The sequence below is a fragment of the Portunus trituberculatus genome, chromosome 21 (assembly GCF_017591435.1).
Source record: "Portunus trituberculatus isolate SZX2019 chromosome 21, ASM1759143v1, whole genome shotgun sequence".
NCBI classification, from domain to species: Eukaryota; Metazoa; Arthropoda; class Malacostraca; order Decapoda; family Portunidae; genus Portunus; species Portunus trituberculatus.
Genome location: NC_059275.1, coordinates 17,409,733 through 17,427,232, shown reverse-complemented (window position 1 = coordinate 17,427,232; position 17,500 = coordinate 17,409,733). Strand labels below are relative to the sequence as shown.

Here is a 17,500-nt window from a genome sequence, read left to right as displayed (position 1 = left end):
AACATGCGAAGAGTACTCCATACAAGGACGGATAAGGCCTTTGTACAGAATTAGCAGTTGGAGGGGTGAGAAAAACTGGCGGAGACGCCGCAGAATGCCTAACCTAAAAGCTGTTTTAGCAAGAGATGAGATGTGAAGTTTCCAGTTAAGATTATAAGTAAAGGACAGACCGAGAATATTTAGCGTGGAAGAGGGAGACATTTGAGTATCATTGAAGAAGAAGGGATAGTTGTCTGGAAGGTTGCGTTGAGTTGATAGATGGAGGAATTGAGTTTTTGAGGCATTGAAAACTACTAAATTTTCTCTGCCCCAATCTGAAATCTTAGAAAGATCAGAAGACAGGCATTATGTGACGTGCCTGCGCGATCTGTTGACATCCTGAAGGGTTGGTCGTCTCTGAAAGGAGACGAGAGATGTAGGGTCGTATCATCAGCATAGGAGTGGATAAGACAAGAAGTTTGGTTAACAAAATCATTAATGAATAATAGAAAGAGAGTGGGTGATAGGAAAGAACCCTGAGGAACACCATTGTTAATAGATTTAGGAGAAGAACAGTGGCCGTCTACCACGGCTGCAATAGAACGGTCGGAAAGGGAAATTGAGATAAAGTTGCAGAGAGAAGGATAGAAACCGTAGGAGGGCAGTTTTGAAATCAAAGCTTTGTGCCAGACTCTATCAAAAGCTTTTGATATGTCTAACGCGACAGCAAAAGTTTCACCGAAATCTCTAAAAGAGGATGACCAAGACTCAGTAAGGAAAGCCAGAAGATCACCAGTAGAGCGACCTTGACGGAAGCCATACTGGCGATCAGAGAGAAGATTGTGAAGTGACAGATATTTGAGAATCTTCCTATTAAGGATAAATTAAAAACTTTAGACAAGCAAGAGATTAAAGCTATAGGACGGTAGTTTGAGGGATTAGAACGGTCACCCTTTTTAGGAACAGGCTGAATGTAGGCAAACTTCCAGCAAGAAGGAAAGGTAGAAGTCGATAGACAGTTGAAAGAGTTTGGCCAGGCAAGGTGCAAGCACGGAAGCACAGTTTTTGAGAACAATAGGAGGGACCCCATCAGGTCCATAAGCCTTCCGAGGGTTTAGGCCAGCGAGGGCGTGGAAAACATTATTACGAAAAATTTTGATTGGAGACATGAAATAGTCAGAGGGAGGAGGAGAGGGAGGAACAAGCCCAGAATCATCCAAGGTGGAGTTTTTAGCAAAGGTCTGAGAGAAGAGTTCAGCTTTAGAGATACAAGAGATGGCAGTGGTGCCATCAAGATGAAATAAAGGAGGGAAAGATGAAGAAGTAAAGTTATTGGAGATGTTTTAGGTCAGATGTCAGCAGTCAAGAGGGGAGTTAGAATTTGAAAGATCTTGACATTTTCTATTTATGATGGAGTGTTAGGCGAGTTCAAGAACAGACTTGGCATGATTCTGGGCAGAAATATTTCCCTCCCCTCTCACCTTAAACATAATTATTGTGTTTTGTGCCCAATAATTCCACGAACAGGCTAATTCTAGTTTCACGGTAGCTGGGAAGGGATGAGGCTCTCTCTTAAAAGTTTATGAGCTAGCTAGTGAAGGAAAGCCACTGCTACTTATATCATTGCGTTGGGCTTGTGTGTTTCCTTGCTTGCTTTCGTGTGTGCGTGCGTGTGTGTGTGTGTGTGTGCGCGCGCGCGTGCGTGTGTGTGTGTGTGTATGTGTGTGTGTGTGTGCGCGCGCGCGTACGCCTACCTGTGACAAACCTCATTTCAATGAATAAAGAGAAACATAGGTAAAAAGAACCTCAAATAAAGGAAAAAAAAACCGATTATTTCAAAGACACAGAAGTCAAAATGTTTCAGTAAAGAATGTAAACAATGAATCAAACAAACACACACACACACACACACACACACATTGTTCGTAGTAGAGGTTGCATGTTATTTCCCTTTTATTCCTCCTCCCCAACTCCACATGCAGCCTTGACCACTAAACTCCATGAGCCCAGTGTGAAAGTGCAAGGCGCTTGGCAGATGGATGACTCGGTGAAGCCTCCTATGTACTATGTTGAAGAAAACGCCAACCTTACCATGACCTGTAACTACTACCACGAAAAACATTTAACTTTGGGATTCATGTGGAGCAACCAGGTGAGTTACTAATTCTCTCTCTCTCTCTCTCTCTCGCTAAAATTGTGTAAATGTAAAGATTTTATAATAAATGAAAACAAGAATCATAAATATTGAAAGGACATAATGAAATATGGAAAAGTCAGATATATATTATTAGAAAAATAATATAGAATGCTATTCAGATTGACATTAGCTTTGTGTGTGTGTGTGTGTGTGTGTGTGTGTGTGTGTGTGTGTGTGTGTGTGTGTGTGTGTGTGTGTGTGTGTGTGTGTGTAGATAAAATGATAGATTATACTTAAACCGTGACAACTTCCAAATCAAACACTACTTTTTGTTGTCGCCGGACAGACGCACCACAACATCTCTCTAAAGAACACCATGGAAAAACAATTCAAGCTTCCAGGATCTGCCATCTACGAATGTCGAGTAAGATTGGACCATATAAAATATTCTAAGCCTTGCCAGCTGAACATCACTGTAATAGGTATGTGTGTGTTTCACTTCATTGTTTGATCTGCTGCAGTCTCTGACGAGACAGCCAAACATTACCCTACGGAACGAGCATCAGAGCTCATTATTTCCGATCTTTGGATAGGCCTGAGATCAGGCACACACCACACTGGGCGTGTGTGTGCGTGTAATTCACTGTTTGTTTGATCTGCTGCAGTCTCTGACGAGACAGCCAGACGTTACCCTACGGAACGAGCTCAGAGCTCATTATTTCCGATCTTGGGATAGGTCTTAGACCAAGCACACACCACACACCGGGACAACAAGGTCACAACTCCTCGATTTACATCCCGTACCTACTCACTGCTAGGTGAACAGGGGCTACACGTGAAAGGAGACACACCCAAATATCTCCACCCGGCCGGGGAAACGAACTCCGGTCATCTGGCTTGTGAAGCCAGCGCTCTAACCACTGAGCTACCGGGCCGTGTGTGTGTGTGTGTGTTGTTACGTTCACCGGTTAAATGGGTAAGATTGATATCGGGGAGCCGATGAACAATAACAATAAAAAAAAAACACTGCAGGTTCAACTGGTGATGATATGCAAAGGGGGCACTTAAAAAGCTATTTAATATCCCAATAACAATGAAACTGACATACACATATAGATATAACATGAAACACATGAAACTGACATACACATATATGTATAAAACACGGAAATAAATACAACAATAAAGAGCCCAACTTAATACCTAACAATAATACTAATCTTATATGGAGGCAATGTGGAAAAAACGGGACGAGGCGAAGTCCTGGCTGATGTGGATCCCACGGTAATCCAAGAGGTGACTTCCAGATATCAGGGAGCTTGCTTAACACTTCCGCTTGAGTCAAATGGGGCCGCGTGAATCCAACTTCGGGACAGTAGCAGGGCTTCATGAGACGGTGACATGGAGGTTTCATGAGACGGTGACGTGGAAGATTCATGAGACGGTGACGTGGAAGGGGAGGTGGAGAGGTGGCGAACGAGGTAGCAAGCGGAGGAGGTGAGGGTAGTGGAGTATGTTATGGGCGGGCCGTAACATTTCCTACCCCCTAAGATCTCCATAATGGGCTCATGAAGGAGGTGAGATGGGAGATCTTGATAAGGCGTCGGCGATGATGTTGTCCACCCCCTTGATATGGTGGACTTCCAAATTGAAGGGTTGAGTTAACAAGGCCCACCTAAGTATGCGTTGGTTTCGGTTCTTCATGGTGTGAAGGAAAGCCAGAGGGTTGTGATCGGTGAAGACCTTCGTAGTTTGAGGACCAGGATGAAGGTAGCACTCAAAACGTTGGAGCGCCAGGACGAGTGCCAGAGCCTCCTTCTCGATGGTGGAGTAGTTGAGTTGATGTTTCTTCAGCTTGGTGGAGTGATAGGCGATGGGATGGAGGATGCCGCTTATGGGTTCCACTTGTAGGAGAACAGCACCCACTCCAACTCCACTCGCGTCCACTTGTAGATGGAAGAGGCGGGAGTGATCTGGCGTCCAGACCACTGGTTTCGAGGAGAGGAATGCCTTAAGATGTTGGAAGGCTTGGTCGCAGGTCGGGGTCCAGTGGAAGGGGGCGAAAGTGCTGATAAGGTCCGTCAGGAGGGCGGCCAGGGTGGAGAAGTTCCTACAGAATCGTCTGTAGAAACCAGCCATCCCCAAGAACCTCATGAGAGCTTTCCTGGTGGTAGGGACAGGGAAGCCAAGCATGGCCCCCACGTTGGCTCTCTTGGGGCGAACCTTGCCGTTCCCCACCACATGTCCCAGGTAGACCACCGTAGACTTCCCGAAGGTGGACTTGGCCAGGTTGATTGTAAGACCGGCTTCCTGCAACCGACCCATCAGCCTCCGGAGACGGGTCAGATGTGTCACCCAGTCGTCCGAAGTCACCACCAGGTCGTCCAGATAGGCAGATGTTCCCTCCAAGTCCTGGGTGATGTAATTTATAGCCCTCTGGAAGGTGGCGGGAGCATTAGACAAGCCGAAGGGCATCACTGTGTATTGGTATAGTCCGAAGGGGGTGATGAAGGCGGATATTATTCGGGGCTCGTCTGAGAGGGGAATCTGGTAGTAATCTTAAGTAAATCTATGGTGGTTACAAATTTGGCTACTCCTATGCTATCTATAAGGTCCTCTATCAAGGGCAATGGGTAGGAGTCTGGCACCGTCACTTTATTTAATTACCTGTAGTCGGTGCAAAATGTTAGATGTTAACAAGCAGGGAGAAGCCCAAGGGGATATGCTATGTTCTGCAAGGTGATGACAGAGCAGATAGTCTACCTCTTTTTTCATCAAGTCTCTTTTAATGGGTGAAATGCGATAGGCCGGTTGTCTTACAGGCTTGATGTCATTAGATATTAATGTTATATCATGTTGGATAGTAGTACAAAGCCCTGGAAGGTCACCTGTGATTTCTGAAAAGTCTAGCAATAACTTTTTAAGATCAGACTGTTGTGAAGGTGTTAAGGAAAGAAACACCTCATCAAGGTTGGACATGATTTGGCTGTTTGAGGGGCGTCCTTTAGGTGACGAGAAGAGGAATTCGATGTCGGACTCTTCCTCGGGGGGCACAGGACCAGACTCCTTCCCTACCAGACATACAGGTACAGTGCGAGACAAGTCGTCCTCTGGTTCTCTGGAGTGGTAAGGTTTCATTAGATTAATATGAACTAGTTGGGAATCCTTACGACGGTCAGGAGTGTGGACCACATAGTTTAATGGACTTAGTTTTTGAGCCACAACATAAGGTCCCATGAACTTACTGTGAAGAGCATTGCCTGGAGTGGGGAGAAAAAGTAAAACCTTGTCTCCTGGTTTGAAACTTCTCATGACAGATTTGGGAAGAGAATTTTGTTGCATTTTAGTTTGAGATTTGAGGAAGTTTGATTTAGCAAAAGATCTGACTTCACTGATTTTATTCTTAAGGTTACTGATGTAGTCAGACACACTGGGGCTTGAAGGAGTATTTTGAGTAAACCATTGATCCTTTAATATTTTGAGAGGCCCCCTGATCTGTCTACCATAGAGTAATTCAAAAGGGGAGTAACCTAAAGAATCTTGAGGAGATTCTCTTAACCCGTACAGCGTCAGAAGATCTGAGACTTTGTGATTTCGCCAGTGCTGGCCACATCATGGATTTTTTTTTTTTTTTGCCAAACCAGTCTTAAATTATGTGAAACAAATGAAAATGACAGTCATTCCTCCCAGAACTGACTGGAAGTGGTATCAATTGGTGAGAGATATTTTGCGCTAGTGTTAGCGACTTAGCAAAGCCTTATGTGACTAGTTTATTCGCTTCCTCGTTTCTCACCAGTCGATCCCCGAGTTGGACACATGCATAATATCGTTCCTGAGTTGAAAGAAAAGCAGCATGTCATGTTTTGCTGTTTGGGAGTACTTGTGGATAAAAATAGAAACGAGATATCGCGAGGGAGTGTTGCCTTTCACGGTGCAAATATTTTCCGAGTAATATGTACTTGTTTTTCCTTATAACAAAGCGATTGGAAAATTCTTATTTATGTCATACAAAGTTTTCACTACCACAATATAACAGTTACCAAAAACAACTGAAATGGTAAGAGTAAGTAATGGAAATTACGCTTTGTTCATATAAGCGGAGTTGAGGCGTCAGTTTCCTGCTACACCTAGCTGAAGGCAGCAGAAACTGCTAAAGTTCAGAATTGTAATAAATAAATACAGGAAGCATTCATGTTAGCAGGGACGAGGAGGCAGCATGAGCAATGTCTACAGTACATGATGGCAGTATAATGGTAGATTTTGAGGACGCAATACCTCCGAAAACACGAGAAAGCTCGCCGACGTATCTCATACGTCTCTGACGCCCGGTTCGCTCAGAGTAGCCGATGTATCTCATACGTCTCTGACGCTGTACAGGTTAAGGCGAAGAGAAAAAAAGAGATACTTTCATCTCAGTCTCCTTGATGCTCCAAGCAATACTTCTTCATCATGGATTTTAACGTTTGGTGAAACCGCTCCAGACAGCCTTTGGATTGAGGGCAGTAAGCCGAGGAGGTTACATGGTCGATGTTTAGCTCATTCACTATCTGTTGGAAAAAATTGCTAGTGAAATGAGGTGTCGCAGTGGTGAAGTGCTGGGTGAGGTGGATCCCACGGTAATCCAAGAGGCGTTGTGTTCACTGGTTGAGGCCTTGACCTCGACTGACTTCCAGAAATCAGGGAGCTCGCTTAACACTTCCGCTTGAGTCGAATGGGGCCGCGTGAGTCCAACTTCGGGACAATAGCGGAGCTTCATGAGACGGTGACGTGGAGGCTTCATGAGACGGTGACGTGGAAGGTTCATGAGACGGTGACGTGGAAGGGGAGGTGGAGAGGTGGCGAACGAGGTAGCAAGCAGAGGAGGTGAGGGTAGTGGAGTATGTTACGGGTGGGCGGTAACAGTGTGTGTGTGTGTGTGTGTCACATACATGCATTGACACACACACACACACACACACACACACACACACACTGAACTGATTGCTGTAAACAGCAGATCCCTCACAATGGTTCGTCGTCGTCGGAGGAGGAGGAAGAAGAGGAGGAAGAGGAATATTAACTGTTGTCATTGACCTGTCCTTTCCCCAGCCAAGGATGCCACCTACCTCACCACCAAAATCTCCGACCGTAACGTGACGAAGGTGGAGGAGAACCATTCAGTCCTGTGGAACATTGCCTTCATAGCACACCCAGAGCCATTCTTTTTGTGGAAGAAACAAGGAAAACCGCAACCGCTGCTAGACTCGAGGATCAAAAAATCACCATACCAGAAGATGAATTACAGGATAAACGTGACGTTGAAGAAGGCGTCACTGACACTCTCCTTGTACCACCCGACACTGGCTGACAACGGGAAGTACACTCTAGAAGCGTTCCTACCCGGCACCAATATCACCACCACCACCACCATGTTCCTCATGCTTCCAGGTAGGTTCACAAAGCAACGCAACACAAAACCACACCACACCTGCTGGACTTTCAAAGCCTGTTTTGTGATAAACTATATTACTTAAACAAAAGCAAGAGATGTAATATAGTAATGGGCAAATCTTTTCCTCCCCATCATTCTCCGTAAGTATGCTGCTAAGAGAAAAAATAAGGAGTAATATTTCTACAGCTACTGTTTGTTCACTAGACGATGAAGTGAACAAGCTCCATCAGTCTACTTGGTTTACACACCAAACACTGATAATCACTGCTAAGTGTTCATTGTACAGCGATTTCTTTTACTTTAACTTCACTTGATAATGGTCACTGCACAAGACTTTCTTCTTCCTCTCAACCCTATTCTGTCCAACTCTCGAAGGCAAGAGTTAACCAGTAGGCTACTCTTATAGTCATTCATACCTTTCTAATGTAAACTCTTGAACTCCCTGCCTGCTTTTGTATTTTCATCTTCCTACGACTTGACTTCTTTTAAAACGGAGGTTTCAAGATATTTGTCCCAGACTTTTGGGTAATTCTTTTAATCAAGTGGGCCTTTTTTTATTTTTTGTTGCCTTTAGCCGGCTTCCCCTCTTGCATAAAGATTAATATTAGGATTCTATTCTATGAGAGAGAGAGAGAGAGAGAGAGAGAGAGAGATGGAGTTGAGGCATGGTTAAATGGATCGGTGAAGTGTTGTGTGGATGAGTAGGTGAATGAGTAGCTGGGTAGATGGCTAGATGCCTACATGGGTGGCTGTGTCAGGCATTAGTGGGTGAATGGGTGGAAAAATGGATGCGAGACTGGTTGTGTGTGTGTGTGTGTGTGTGTGTGTGTGTGTGTGTGTGTGTGTGTGTGTGTGTGTGTGTGTGTGTGTGAAAATATTAACAAGCAACATAGATAAAAGTGAAACATTGAAGTCGTTCACTTCTCTGACCTGTTTGTTCCCTCCCTCGTTTCTGTTCCCTCTCCCACTCGCCCCAGTGCTATTCGCCTTCACCCTCGTCCTCCTCCGTCAGGCAAGCCTAAAGATGTGGTGATAAAGAGTCTTAACGACAACCAGATGTTCAAGGAGGGGGACAGATTCAGCCTCACGTGTTCAGCGCAAGGCTACCCGAAGCCACACCTCACACTTCACTTCGTCCCTGAGAATGACACCAACGTCGACCTCGCCCAGGTGAGAGAGAGAGAGAGAGAGAGAGAGAGAGAGAGAGAGAGAGAGAGAGAGAGAGAGAGAGAGAGAGTCCAATATGTAGAGCTAGCCCTTCTGCATGTTGTGGGTTGTGTCCAGATAAACTTTAGTGTTTGGACAAGTCCGCTTCTTGTTCCTGAGTGAGTGTGTTTGTGTTTGTGTTGTGCAGGACGGTCGCGGATACAATGAGCTGAGGAAGGACAGCGGCATGGACGAGGACGACCACAGCAGCATGGTGAAGCGAAGCGTCCACTGGATCGGTGTTGCTCAACACCCTGGATCGTACCTGTAGGTGTCACCTGTGTTGGTAACAGTGTGCCCACCCCTGGTCCCCTGGTGGTGGTGGTGGTGGCGTTAACGAGCATCATTGCATCATTATCATTACAAGTATTGAGGCCACTATACCATTAGCGTGATGTGTTGAACACTGTTGTGTCCTTGTCTGCAGATGCAAGGCGGAAAATGACCTGGGACAACAATACTCTTCCAGTAAGAAGTTCCTGGTGACGGGTACGTACATACGTATGTGTGTGTGTGTGTGTGTGTGTGTGTGTGTGTGTGTGTGTGTGTGTGTGTGTGTGTGTGTGCGCGCGCACAGCGACGCGAGTCGGAAGAGCACATGCACCGCCTTAGTTACTTCATGGCGCAGGTCACAGAGTGACAGAGACACCTGTGTCTTGGTGAGGGAAAGAGGACAAGGTTTAGTAGAGGAGGATGTGGTGTTCCACTGATTGAAACTGAAATTAAAGGCTGCGAATGTTGCAGAGAATAAAGAAACAAGTGTCAAGACACTTAACATCGATATTAGCAGAGGACCAGCCCAGCAAGGGAACTAATATTAGTGGTCCTCTCCACACATTCCGGGACTTAGGACCTCATGCAGGAGTCATCGCGCAAAATGAATACTTTTGGCAAGGTGTGCGAGTGTTAGGTGCATGCAATGTTGTGTCAAGGAGGAGTGGTGTGTGTCGGAGGTAGAGTGACACGCTGTCTTCACACACGCAGACGGAGAGTCTCTGGTGCCCATTGCGTTGAGGTTGGAAATCGGTGGCGAGGTGAGGGGCGTGATGGGCAACACCGCCACTGTAGTGGAGGGAGACGACTTCAAGCTCACCTGTCGGGCCAACAAGGTGACGGCTAAAGCACCGCTCACCTGGACTCTCAACAACAACCCTCTAGATCAGGCTACTAGGAAGACTTGGGCCATGGAGGTCACCGGTGAGTCATTTGCGACACACACACAGCCACACACAACCCCCTGCCCCACACAAACAGGAACACACACACACACACACACACACACACACACACACACACACACACACACACTAAAGATGAAATCAGACAAGCTGATCTGTAAGAAGGTACTGTTTGCATGATAAAGATGATGATGATGATAATGATGAGGATGATAATGATGATGTTCTGTGTGTGTGTGTGTGTGTGTGTGTGTGTGTGTGTGTATCCACTCGACAGACAATGACACCCGCCTGTCCCTCGTGTCGACGGTGAGGGCCACAAGCCTCCCTCGCAGTGCTGGGAACTTCTCCATCAGGTGTGCAGACCAAGCTGGCAACCACACTGACATCATCATCAACTTGGAAGGTAAGTCACTCTTCCTTAGATGTCTTTGTGCGTGCCTGCTATAAGCCACTACACTGTAGCCACTACTTACAAATGACAACACCACGTAAGACGAGGAACACGGCCAGCCAAAAGCTTTCTTGATCAACAGTTCTGCAAATATGACTCTTAAGGAAAGGCCAGAAACTGTAGTTCGTTGTTAAACCTTTTTATGTAAGAAGGTTTATTGTCTTTATCAGTAGTTCAGTCCAGCGGTTTCACTGGTAATTTTTTTTTTCTGTCCTTAAGCAACCCAGGTTTAGAAGAAAAACTCAGAATATAAAAGTTTGTATATTATGTAAAAAACTTACAAAGTGCTGTCCTTACACAACTTACAAGTTCATACGGAAGTGTGTCTTAAACTCAGGAAAGTGTTCGTAATGTCACTGAGTTTACTGAGTCACTTAATCCCAGCAGCACACCAGGATGGACGCACATTAATCTCTCTCTGCCTCCGCCGGTGCCCACAGCGCCCCGCATTAATTAAGATGCTGACAACATGTGACGGGAAATCTCAACCGGGTGTTTTTTATATTGTTCATTACATTTATTTCCCGCTTGTAGTGATACCTAGGTAAATTGTATCCTACCTATGGAGGTTATATTAATTTGTTTTAATTATCTGAGTCAATCATGAATGCAACAACTACTTGTTTAGTTTTGTAAATAGAGAAGCACCTGCAACTCCTTTTTGAAGAAAAGGCTAGGTCAACATTCAGAAAGAAGTGTTGCACCACATTATGTGAGATTGCATCAGATTTCTATAATGGTTGATATATTTATGTACAATGGGTCCTACCTATCTTATGGCGGGTATATGGTTTGATTTTGCATACAGAATAAAATCTAAACATCATTCTCTCTCTCTCTCTCTCTCTCTCTCTCTCTCTCTCTCTCTCTCTCACTCTCTGGTTTTTCATTCCTGTCGCCTCTCCCCTTCCTGACGACCCGCCGCTCGGCACCTCCACAGGGATGGTCCAGCCGGAATGGAGAGGAAAGAAGGATCCGGGGCAGGACTACGACAGGGACAAGAATGACAACCTGACACTGAGCTGTCCGGCCGACGGCACTCCTCGTCCCAAGGTCACCTGGAAGAAGGTGTGTGTGTGTGTGTGTGTGTGTGTGTGTGTGTGCACGCAAGCGTACACAATACAATAACCTTGTCATAATACTTTCTTTCTTCCCGTCAGGGACAAGAGCTTGTACAGGAAAACAAATGGCGAAAGATAAACAATTACGAACTCTTCTTTGAAATCTTGTCGTCCTCAGATACTGGAAAATACACGTGTGAGGTAAGTCTCTCTCTCTCTCTCTCTCTCTCTCTCTCTCTCTCTCTCTCTCTCTCTCTCTCTCTCTCTCACAATACACATCCTCCCTGCCAGATCAGCAACAGAGCGGGAAATCTGTCAGCCTTCTTCAACGTGACCGTGAACGATCCCGATGACCAGAAGACTTTGATGATTCTGTCCATAGTGGGCGTGCTCATCGTGGCCTTGGTGGTGATGAGCGTGTTCCTCTGCAGGAGGATCTACCAGGCCAGGGTGAGGAGGATCAGGAAGAGCAGCAGCAGCAGGAGGAGGAAGAGGAGGAGGAGGAGGAAAAGTTATAGCAAAGATCATAATGGCAAACAGCATCAAATCTGTTGGCTTGTAGAAAGAAGAAAGCTTTGTGTTTGAAGGGACTACTACATAACATCTTTTTTTTTGTTTTCACAATGAATGCCTTTCACTACAGAAAGAGACACTGAACCTACAACTTCGCGAGCAGAAGATGTTTATAGAGGGAGACCCGAGCAGTCTTAACCCTGACATTCCGCTGGAGCAACAAGCTGAGCTGCTGCCGTACAACACCAAGTACGAGGTGTCCAGGGACTCCATCATCTTTGGTGAGCACGTTACTCCGTAGCCGCATCTGTGCTACATACAAGGATTTCTCGATTTATGCGTCTTTAGAATACATGATTTTAGAATAACAAGAGGCAAAAAGCCTGGTAATTTATTTTCATATTACACGGATTATCTAGAATAATATGTCATGTTGCTTTGCTGGTAAGGCAAATCTCGAGAGTTACGAGGTTCTACAAGATGTTTGCTCAGATCGCCAAATGTCATCATAGCTGATCGCAGCACAACAGAGGCGCTTCAACTCCAGGACAGCTAGTGATGCATGATAAACGTCGTTAGGAAGATCACCGTATGCCGTCTTGCTGTTAGTTAGACGCCATTGCTATAGCAAAGACGATCCTTCATTTATCTTTCAGGAACAAATTAATCTATTTTAAATTCATTCGGATGGAGAATATTGTTTGGTTCACAGTGAAACCTCGAACATTGTACACTTTAGTTCAGTAATCATGTTCACTTTATGCGATTTTTACATTACGCGATTCCTTCAGGAACGTATCCCTCGCAAATATCAAGAAATTCATGAACTTGTAAGAGACACGTACCTGGAGTTGGGTCATGATAAAGCAACACCAGTAAGATGCACAACGTTTATAGATGTCACGGGATGAATTTCTTTACATTGTTCATGTTACTGGAATATACGAATAGTAATAGCTAGAAGCAATCGTAATACTAGTAGTAGTAGTAGTAGTAGTAGAAGTAATAGTAGTAGTAGTAGTAGTAGTAGTAGTAGTAGTAGTAGTAGTAGTAGTAGCAGCAGCAGCAGCAGCAGCAGCAGCAGCAATAGCAGTAGTAGTAGTAGTAGTAGTAGTAGTAGTAGTAGTAGTAGTAGTGATAGGAGGAGGAGGAGGAGGAGGATATTTAACAACATGAAGGCGGTGGCAACGCTGTGTATGCTAAGTACACATGTGTTCTGGCCATTATTACAGACAAACTGCTGGGGACAGGAGCATTCGGGAGGGTGTACCGCGCCACGGCGCTCAACCTCCGGCCCGGAGAGCCGCACACCACCGTGGCTGTCAAGATGATGAAGTCCCGCACTGACTGCTCGCAACTCAAAGCTCTGCGCTCCGAGGTGAAGATCATGATCCACATCGGAAGGCACGCCAATATCGTCAATCTCCTCGGTGCTTGCTCCAAGGACCTCGCTTCCAAAGGTGCGTTACTCCTGCTACTGCTGATCCTGCTCCTAAAGGGCTTCGAGAGCTATAGGCAGCAAAAGTAGAGGTGGTGGTAGTATACAAAGACGGCACAATGAGACCAGTGTCTGACAGTTGCATGAGAACAAAATTCATGGCCACACCAAACTTTGTCCCATTGCCTCTCACCTTATTGCCTTGCATTCCCTTCTGCCTGCAGGGGAGCTGCTGCTGCTGGTGGAATACTGCAAGCATGGCAACATCCTCGACTACATGCGCCGCCATCGCCGCGACTTCGTCAACCAAATCAACGCTGAAGACAAGATCGACCCGACTTTCCGCGAGCCGCGACCTAGACAAAAGAGTGACTCCAGCTCAAGGTACTGTTCTATACTTCACTACTCTTCTTCCCTGCACTCTGTACATTATACTGCTGACACAGGAGTGACTCCAGCTCAAGGTACTGTTCTATTGTGGTATTCTCTGACTAGCCAGGACACGGATGGAGACGTAAACCAAAGATGTTCGTTACTACTGTTTATTATGTATAGACAAGCGAGCGGAGTTGAGTCGAGCGGTGTGTGTGTCACAGAGTTTCAATACTGACTGATTGGAGAGTGATCCGCTGAACACCCAAGCCGTGATCTCACACCGTCCAGCTGGGGTCAGGTCACTGCACCTGGCCTGGGTTAGCAGGGGAACAGCATGGTGCTTTTAATCCCCAGGCCGTGACCTCGCCTAACCCAGCTGTTCTCAGGTAGTTCTACACCTGGGCCGGATTAGCAGGGTAACAGCTTGGTGGTAATAGTAGTAGTAGTAGTAGTAGTAGTAGTAGTAGTAGTAGTAGTAGTAGTAGTAGTAGTAGTAGTAGTAGTAGTAGTAGTAGTAGTAGTAGTAGTAGTAGTAGCCTGGAAAAAATTAGGGGGTTGGCTTAACCTGCCAAAGCGGGTGATGACGCCCGCAGAAGTGATAGGGGGTGAAGGTGAGTGAACAATAGGCTTTGTAGCAGGAGAGGGGGTACAGGAGGAGGAGATGGGGGCTGGGAGACTGGCGGGGTGGGTGGTGGTGGTTGAGGGCTTGCAGGCGGCGCCTGGTCTGCCAGGGGAGGTGAGGTGAGGACGCCGGCCCCGACGAGGAGGATCCCGCGGTGGCGCCCCGCGGCGGCAGGCAGGCACGGTGCCACCTCCTGGGGTGTGGAAGACGAAAGGGCTCCACCACGGGAGGAAGGTGCTGCTGGGTGAGCAGGGCTGGCGCCGCGGGTGGAGCAGGAGGCAGGTGAGCCTCCTTCACCCGGTCCCATAAAGGGAGGTACGGACGGACCTTAATCTCAAGGGTGACGTATTTCTTGCCCCCGTGCAGAACGTGATATGGGCCCATATACAGCGGCTGGAGAGGTCCTGTGGTAGCGCCAGTCCTCAGGAAGACAGCTGCCGCGTCACGGAGGTCCGCCAGGAAGTGGGTGAGGCGGGAGGGGGGTGAACGAGGAGTGCGCTGGAGGTTCGCCATAGCCTGCTGCAACACCGGAAGGAAGGCCAGGACGTGTCCCCCGGGCGGCCCAGGTGCTACGAATTGGCCAGGAATTCTCAAGTCCTCCCCGTAGACCAGCTCCGCCGGCGTGTGATGCACGTCCTCCTTCTCCGTGGCCCTCCAGGTCAGAAGGATGATTGGGAGGACGTCAACCCAGCTACCAGGATGGGGAAGGGCGCGAATCGCCTCCTTGAGACGCAGGTGAAAGCGCTCCACCATCCCGTTGGCCTGGGGTGATAGGCTGTGGTGCGTTGGCGCGACATGCCAAAGAAGGCCATGAGCTCACCCCAGGCGTGAGACTCGAACTGCACCCCCTGGTCGGTGATGATGGTGACCGGCGCCCGAAGTTTGACACCCACCCGAGAGGAAGTGGGCGGCCGTACACTCCGCCGTGCTGTCAGGCATCGGAATCGCGGTACCCCAGCGTGTGGTCCGGTCTACACAGGTGAGGAGGTACCGGTGGCCGTGGCAAGGTACAAGGGCACCAACCAGATCTATGTGGACTGTGTGGAAGCGTTCCGTGGGTGTGGGGATGGTCTGGAGTGGCGTGCGGGTGTGGCCGCGAGTCTTGGCGGCCTGGCAAGGAAGGCAGGTACGGACCCACTCTTTAATTTCCTTTCTCATTCCTGGCCACACCGCCCGCCTGCTGATGATGCGGTGCGTCCCCAGGTTGGTTGAGAGAGTGGTAGTGGCGGAAGATCTGCTGGCGGAATGGCCGCTGTACATATGGGTTTGCCTGCCCGCACGACACATCGCACCAGAGTTGCCGTGGAGAGTCGAAGAGCTGTTGCTGAACGAGCTGCAGTGATGTGGGCCTCTCTAGCAATGCCTGCAGGTCTGGGTCGTCCTCTTGCGCTGCCGCTACCGCTGCATAGTCCAAAGGTGGAGAACGAGACAGGGAGGCGACCGTGCGGGAGGGAGCGTCGCCACGGGAGAGAGCATCAGCCACTGTGTTTTCCTCCCCCCGAATGTGCCTGAGGTCCGTGGTGAACTCAGAGATGAAGGCGAGCTGCCTACACACTCGGGGTGAAGTTGTCGCCCGTCTGGGCCATGGCGTGAGTTAACGGCTTGTGGTCTGTGAGCACGTGGAACTCACGGCCCTCCAGGAAGTGGCGAAAGTGACGCACGGCCTCGTACACTGCCAAGAGCTCCCTGTCAAAGGCGCTGTAGGAGCGCTGAGCCGGTTCCAACCGCTTGCTAAAGAAGGCAACCGGCCTGAGCTCTCCGGCGACTTCCTGCTGTAGCACCGCGCCCACAGCTTCCGCCGACGCGTCCGTGGAGAGCACCGTTGGGGCGTGGGGGACTGGGTAGGCGAGGCGGGTCAGGGAGACGAGCCGGCGCTTGATGGCTTGAAAAGCGCGCTCTGCCTCTTGCCCCAGTCCAGGGGCTTAGGTGAGTTCTTCTTAACGCCCTTCAGGAGGTCGTTGAGGGGAGCCAGAAGAGCGGCGGCCTGGGGGATGAACCGGTGGTAGTAGTTAATCATCCCCAGGAATTCCCTGAGTTTCCTGACGGTCGTGGGGCGCGGAAATCCTCAATGGCTGCCACCTTCTGGGGGAGGGGCTCCAGACCCTCCGCACTCACCTTGTGGCCCAGAAAGTCCACGGACGGGACGCCCAACACGCACTTCTGAGGGTGGAGTTTGAGGCCGTGGTCCTGAAGGCGACTAAGCACCTGCCGCAGGTGGACTGCATGCTGCTGAGGCGAGGAGGACGCGATGAGAATGTCATCGATGTAAATGACGACGAATTCCAATCCTCTTAGGACTGTCCATGAACCGCTGGAAGGTCTGGGCGGCGTTGCGAAGACCGAAGTTCATAAAGGGGTATTCGAACCCGAAGGGCGTAATCACCGCGGTCTTCGGAACGTCGTTCTCCGCCACAGGAATCTGGTGGAACGCCCGCAGGAGGTCGATCTTCAAGAAGATAGACTTGCCGAGCTTGGTGTGGAAGTCCAGCACGTGGGGGATGGGGTATCTGTCGGGGAGGGTCATGGCGTTAAAGGCCTATAATCCCCACACGCCCGCCATTCTCCATCCTGGGCCTTGGGCACCATGTGAAGGGGCGATGCCCAGTTGCTGTCAGACCAGCGCACAATGCCTTCCTCCAGCATGAGGTCAAACTTCTTGCGCGTAGCGTGAAGATGTTCCGGGGGCAGCCGCCGGAGCTGAGTGGGAGGGACTGTGGGGATGTAAGGAGGGGAAACTCCTGGAGGAGGGCCTCGAACTGCGTCGCTTGGCGGAAGGAGGTGAGGGACGGCGTCGGGTGCGCGCAGGGCTTCCGTGGATAACGGTGGCCAGGGGCTGGTGCAGGAGGCATCTGCGGCGTGGATCCACCAAGGGGTCGTGAGCAGCGAGAATATTCATCCCCAGGATTGCCTGCTCCACGTCCGCCACCACAAATGCCCATGGGAAACGGCTGCCGGACAGGAGAGCCACGCGACGCGTCTGGGTCCCATACGTCGCGATCGGGGTGCGGTTGGCGGCCAGGAGGTCGTACGCTGTACGGGGTTGGGTGCAGCGGTCAGTGTCCGCTGCCGGAACCACACTCGCCTCTGTCCCGGAATCCACCAAGAA

The 17,500-nt window shown here is 48.8% G+C and overlaps 1 protein-coding gene across 1 annotated transcript in view; it reads left to right on the top strand.

Moving 5' to 3' along the window:
* The window catches only part of LOC123507208 (vascular endothelial growth factor receptor 1-like), a 27,116-nt gene that overhangs the window by 1,597 nt on the left and 8,019 nt on the right, over positions 1-17,500 (top strand). The window contains exons 2-15 of the mRNA XM_045259903.1: positions 1,962-2,131; positions 2,463-2,598; positions 7,205-7,543; positions 8,560-8,717; positions 8,902-9,020; positions 9,181-9,242; positions 9,738-9,950; positions 10,209-10,337; positions 11,326-11,453; positions 11,546-11,647; positions 11,738-11,896; positions 12,090-12,240; positions 13,192-13,419; positions 13,622-13,781. Of these exons, the coding sequence (XP_045115838.1) occupies positions 1,962-2,131; positions 2,463-2,598; positions 7,205-7,543; positions 8,560-8,717; positions 8,902-9,020; positions 9,181-9,242; positions 9,738-9,950; positions 10,209-10,337; positions 11,326-11,453; positions 11,546-11,647; positions 11,738-11,896; positions 12,090-12,240; positions 13,192-13,419; positions 13,622-13,781 (2,254 nt within the window). The remainder of the gene's footprint in view (positions 1-1,961; positions 2,132-2,462; positions 2,599-7,204; positions 7,544-8,559; positions 8,718-8,901; positions 9,021-9,180; positions 9,243-9,737; positions 9,951-10,208; positions 10,338-11,325; positions 11,454-11,545; positions 11,648-11,737; positions 11,897-12,089; positions 12,241-13,191; positions 13,420-13,621; positions 13,782-17,500) is intronic.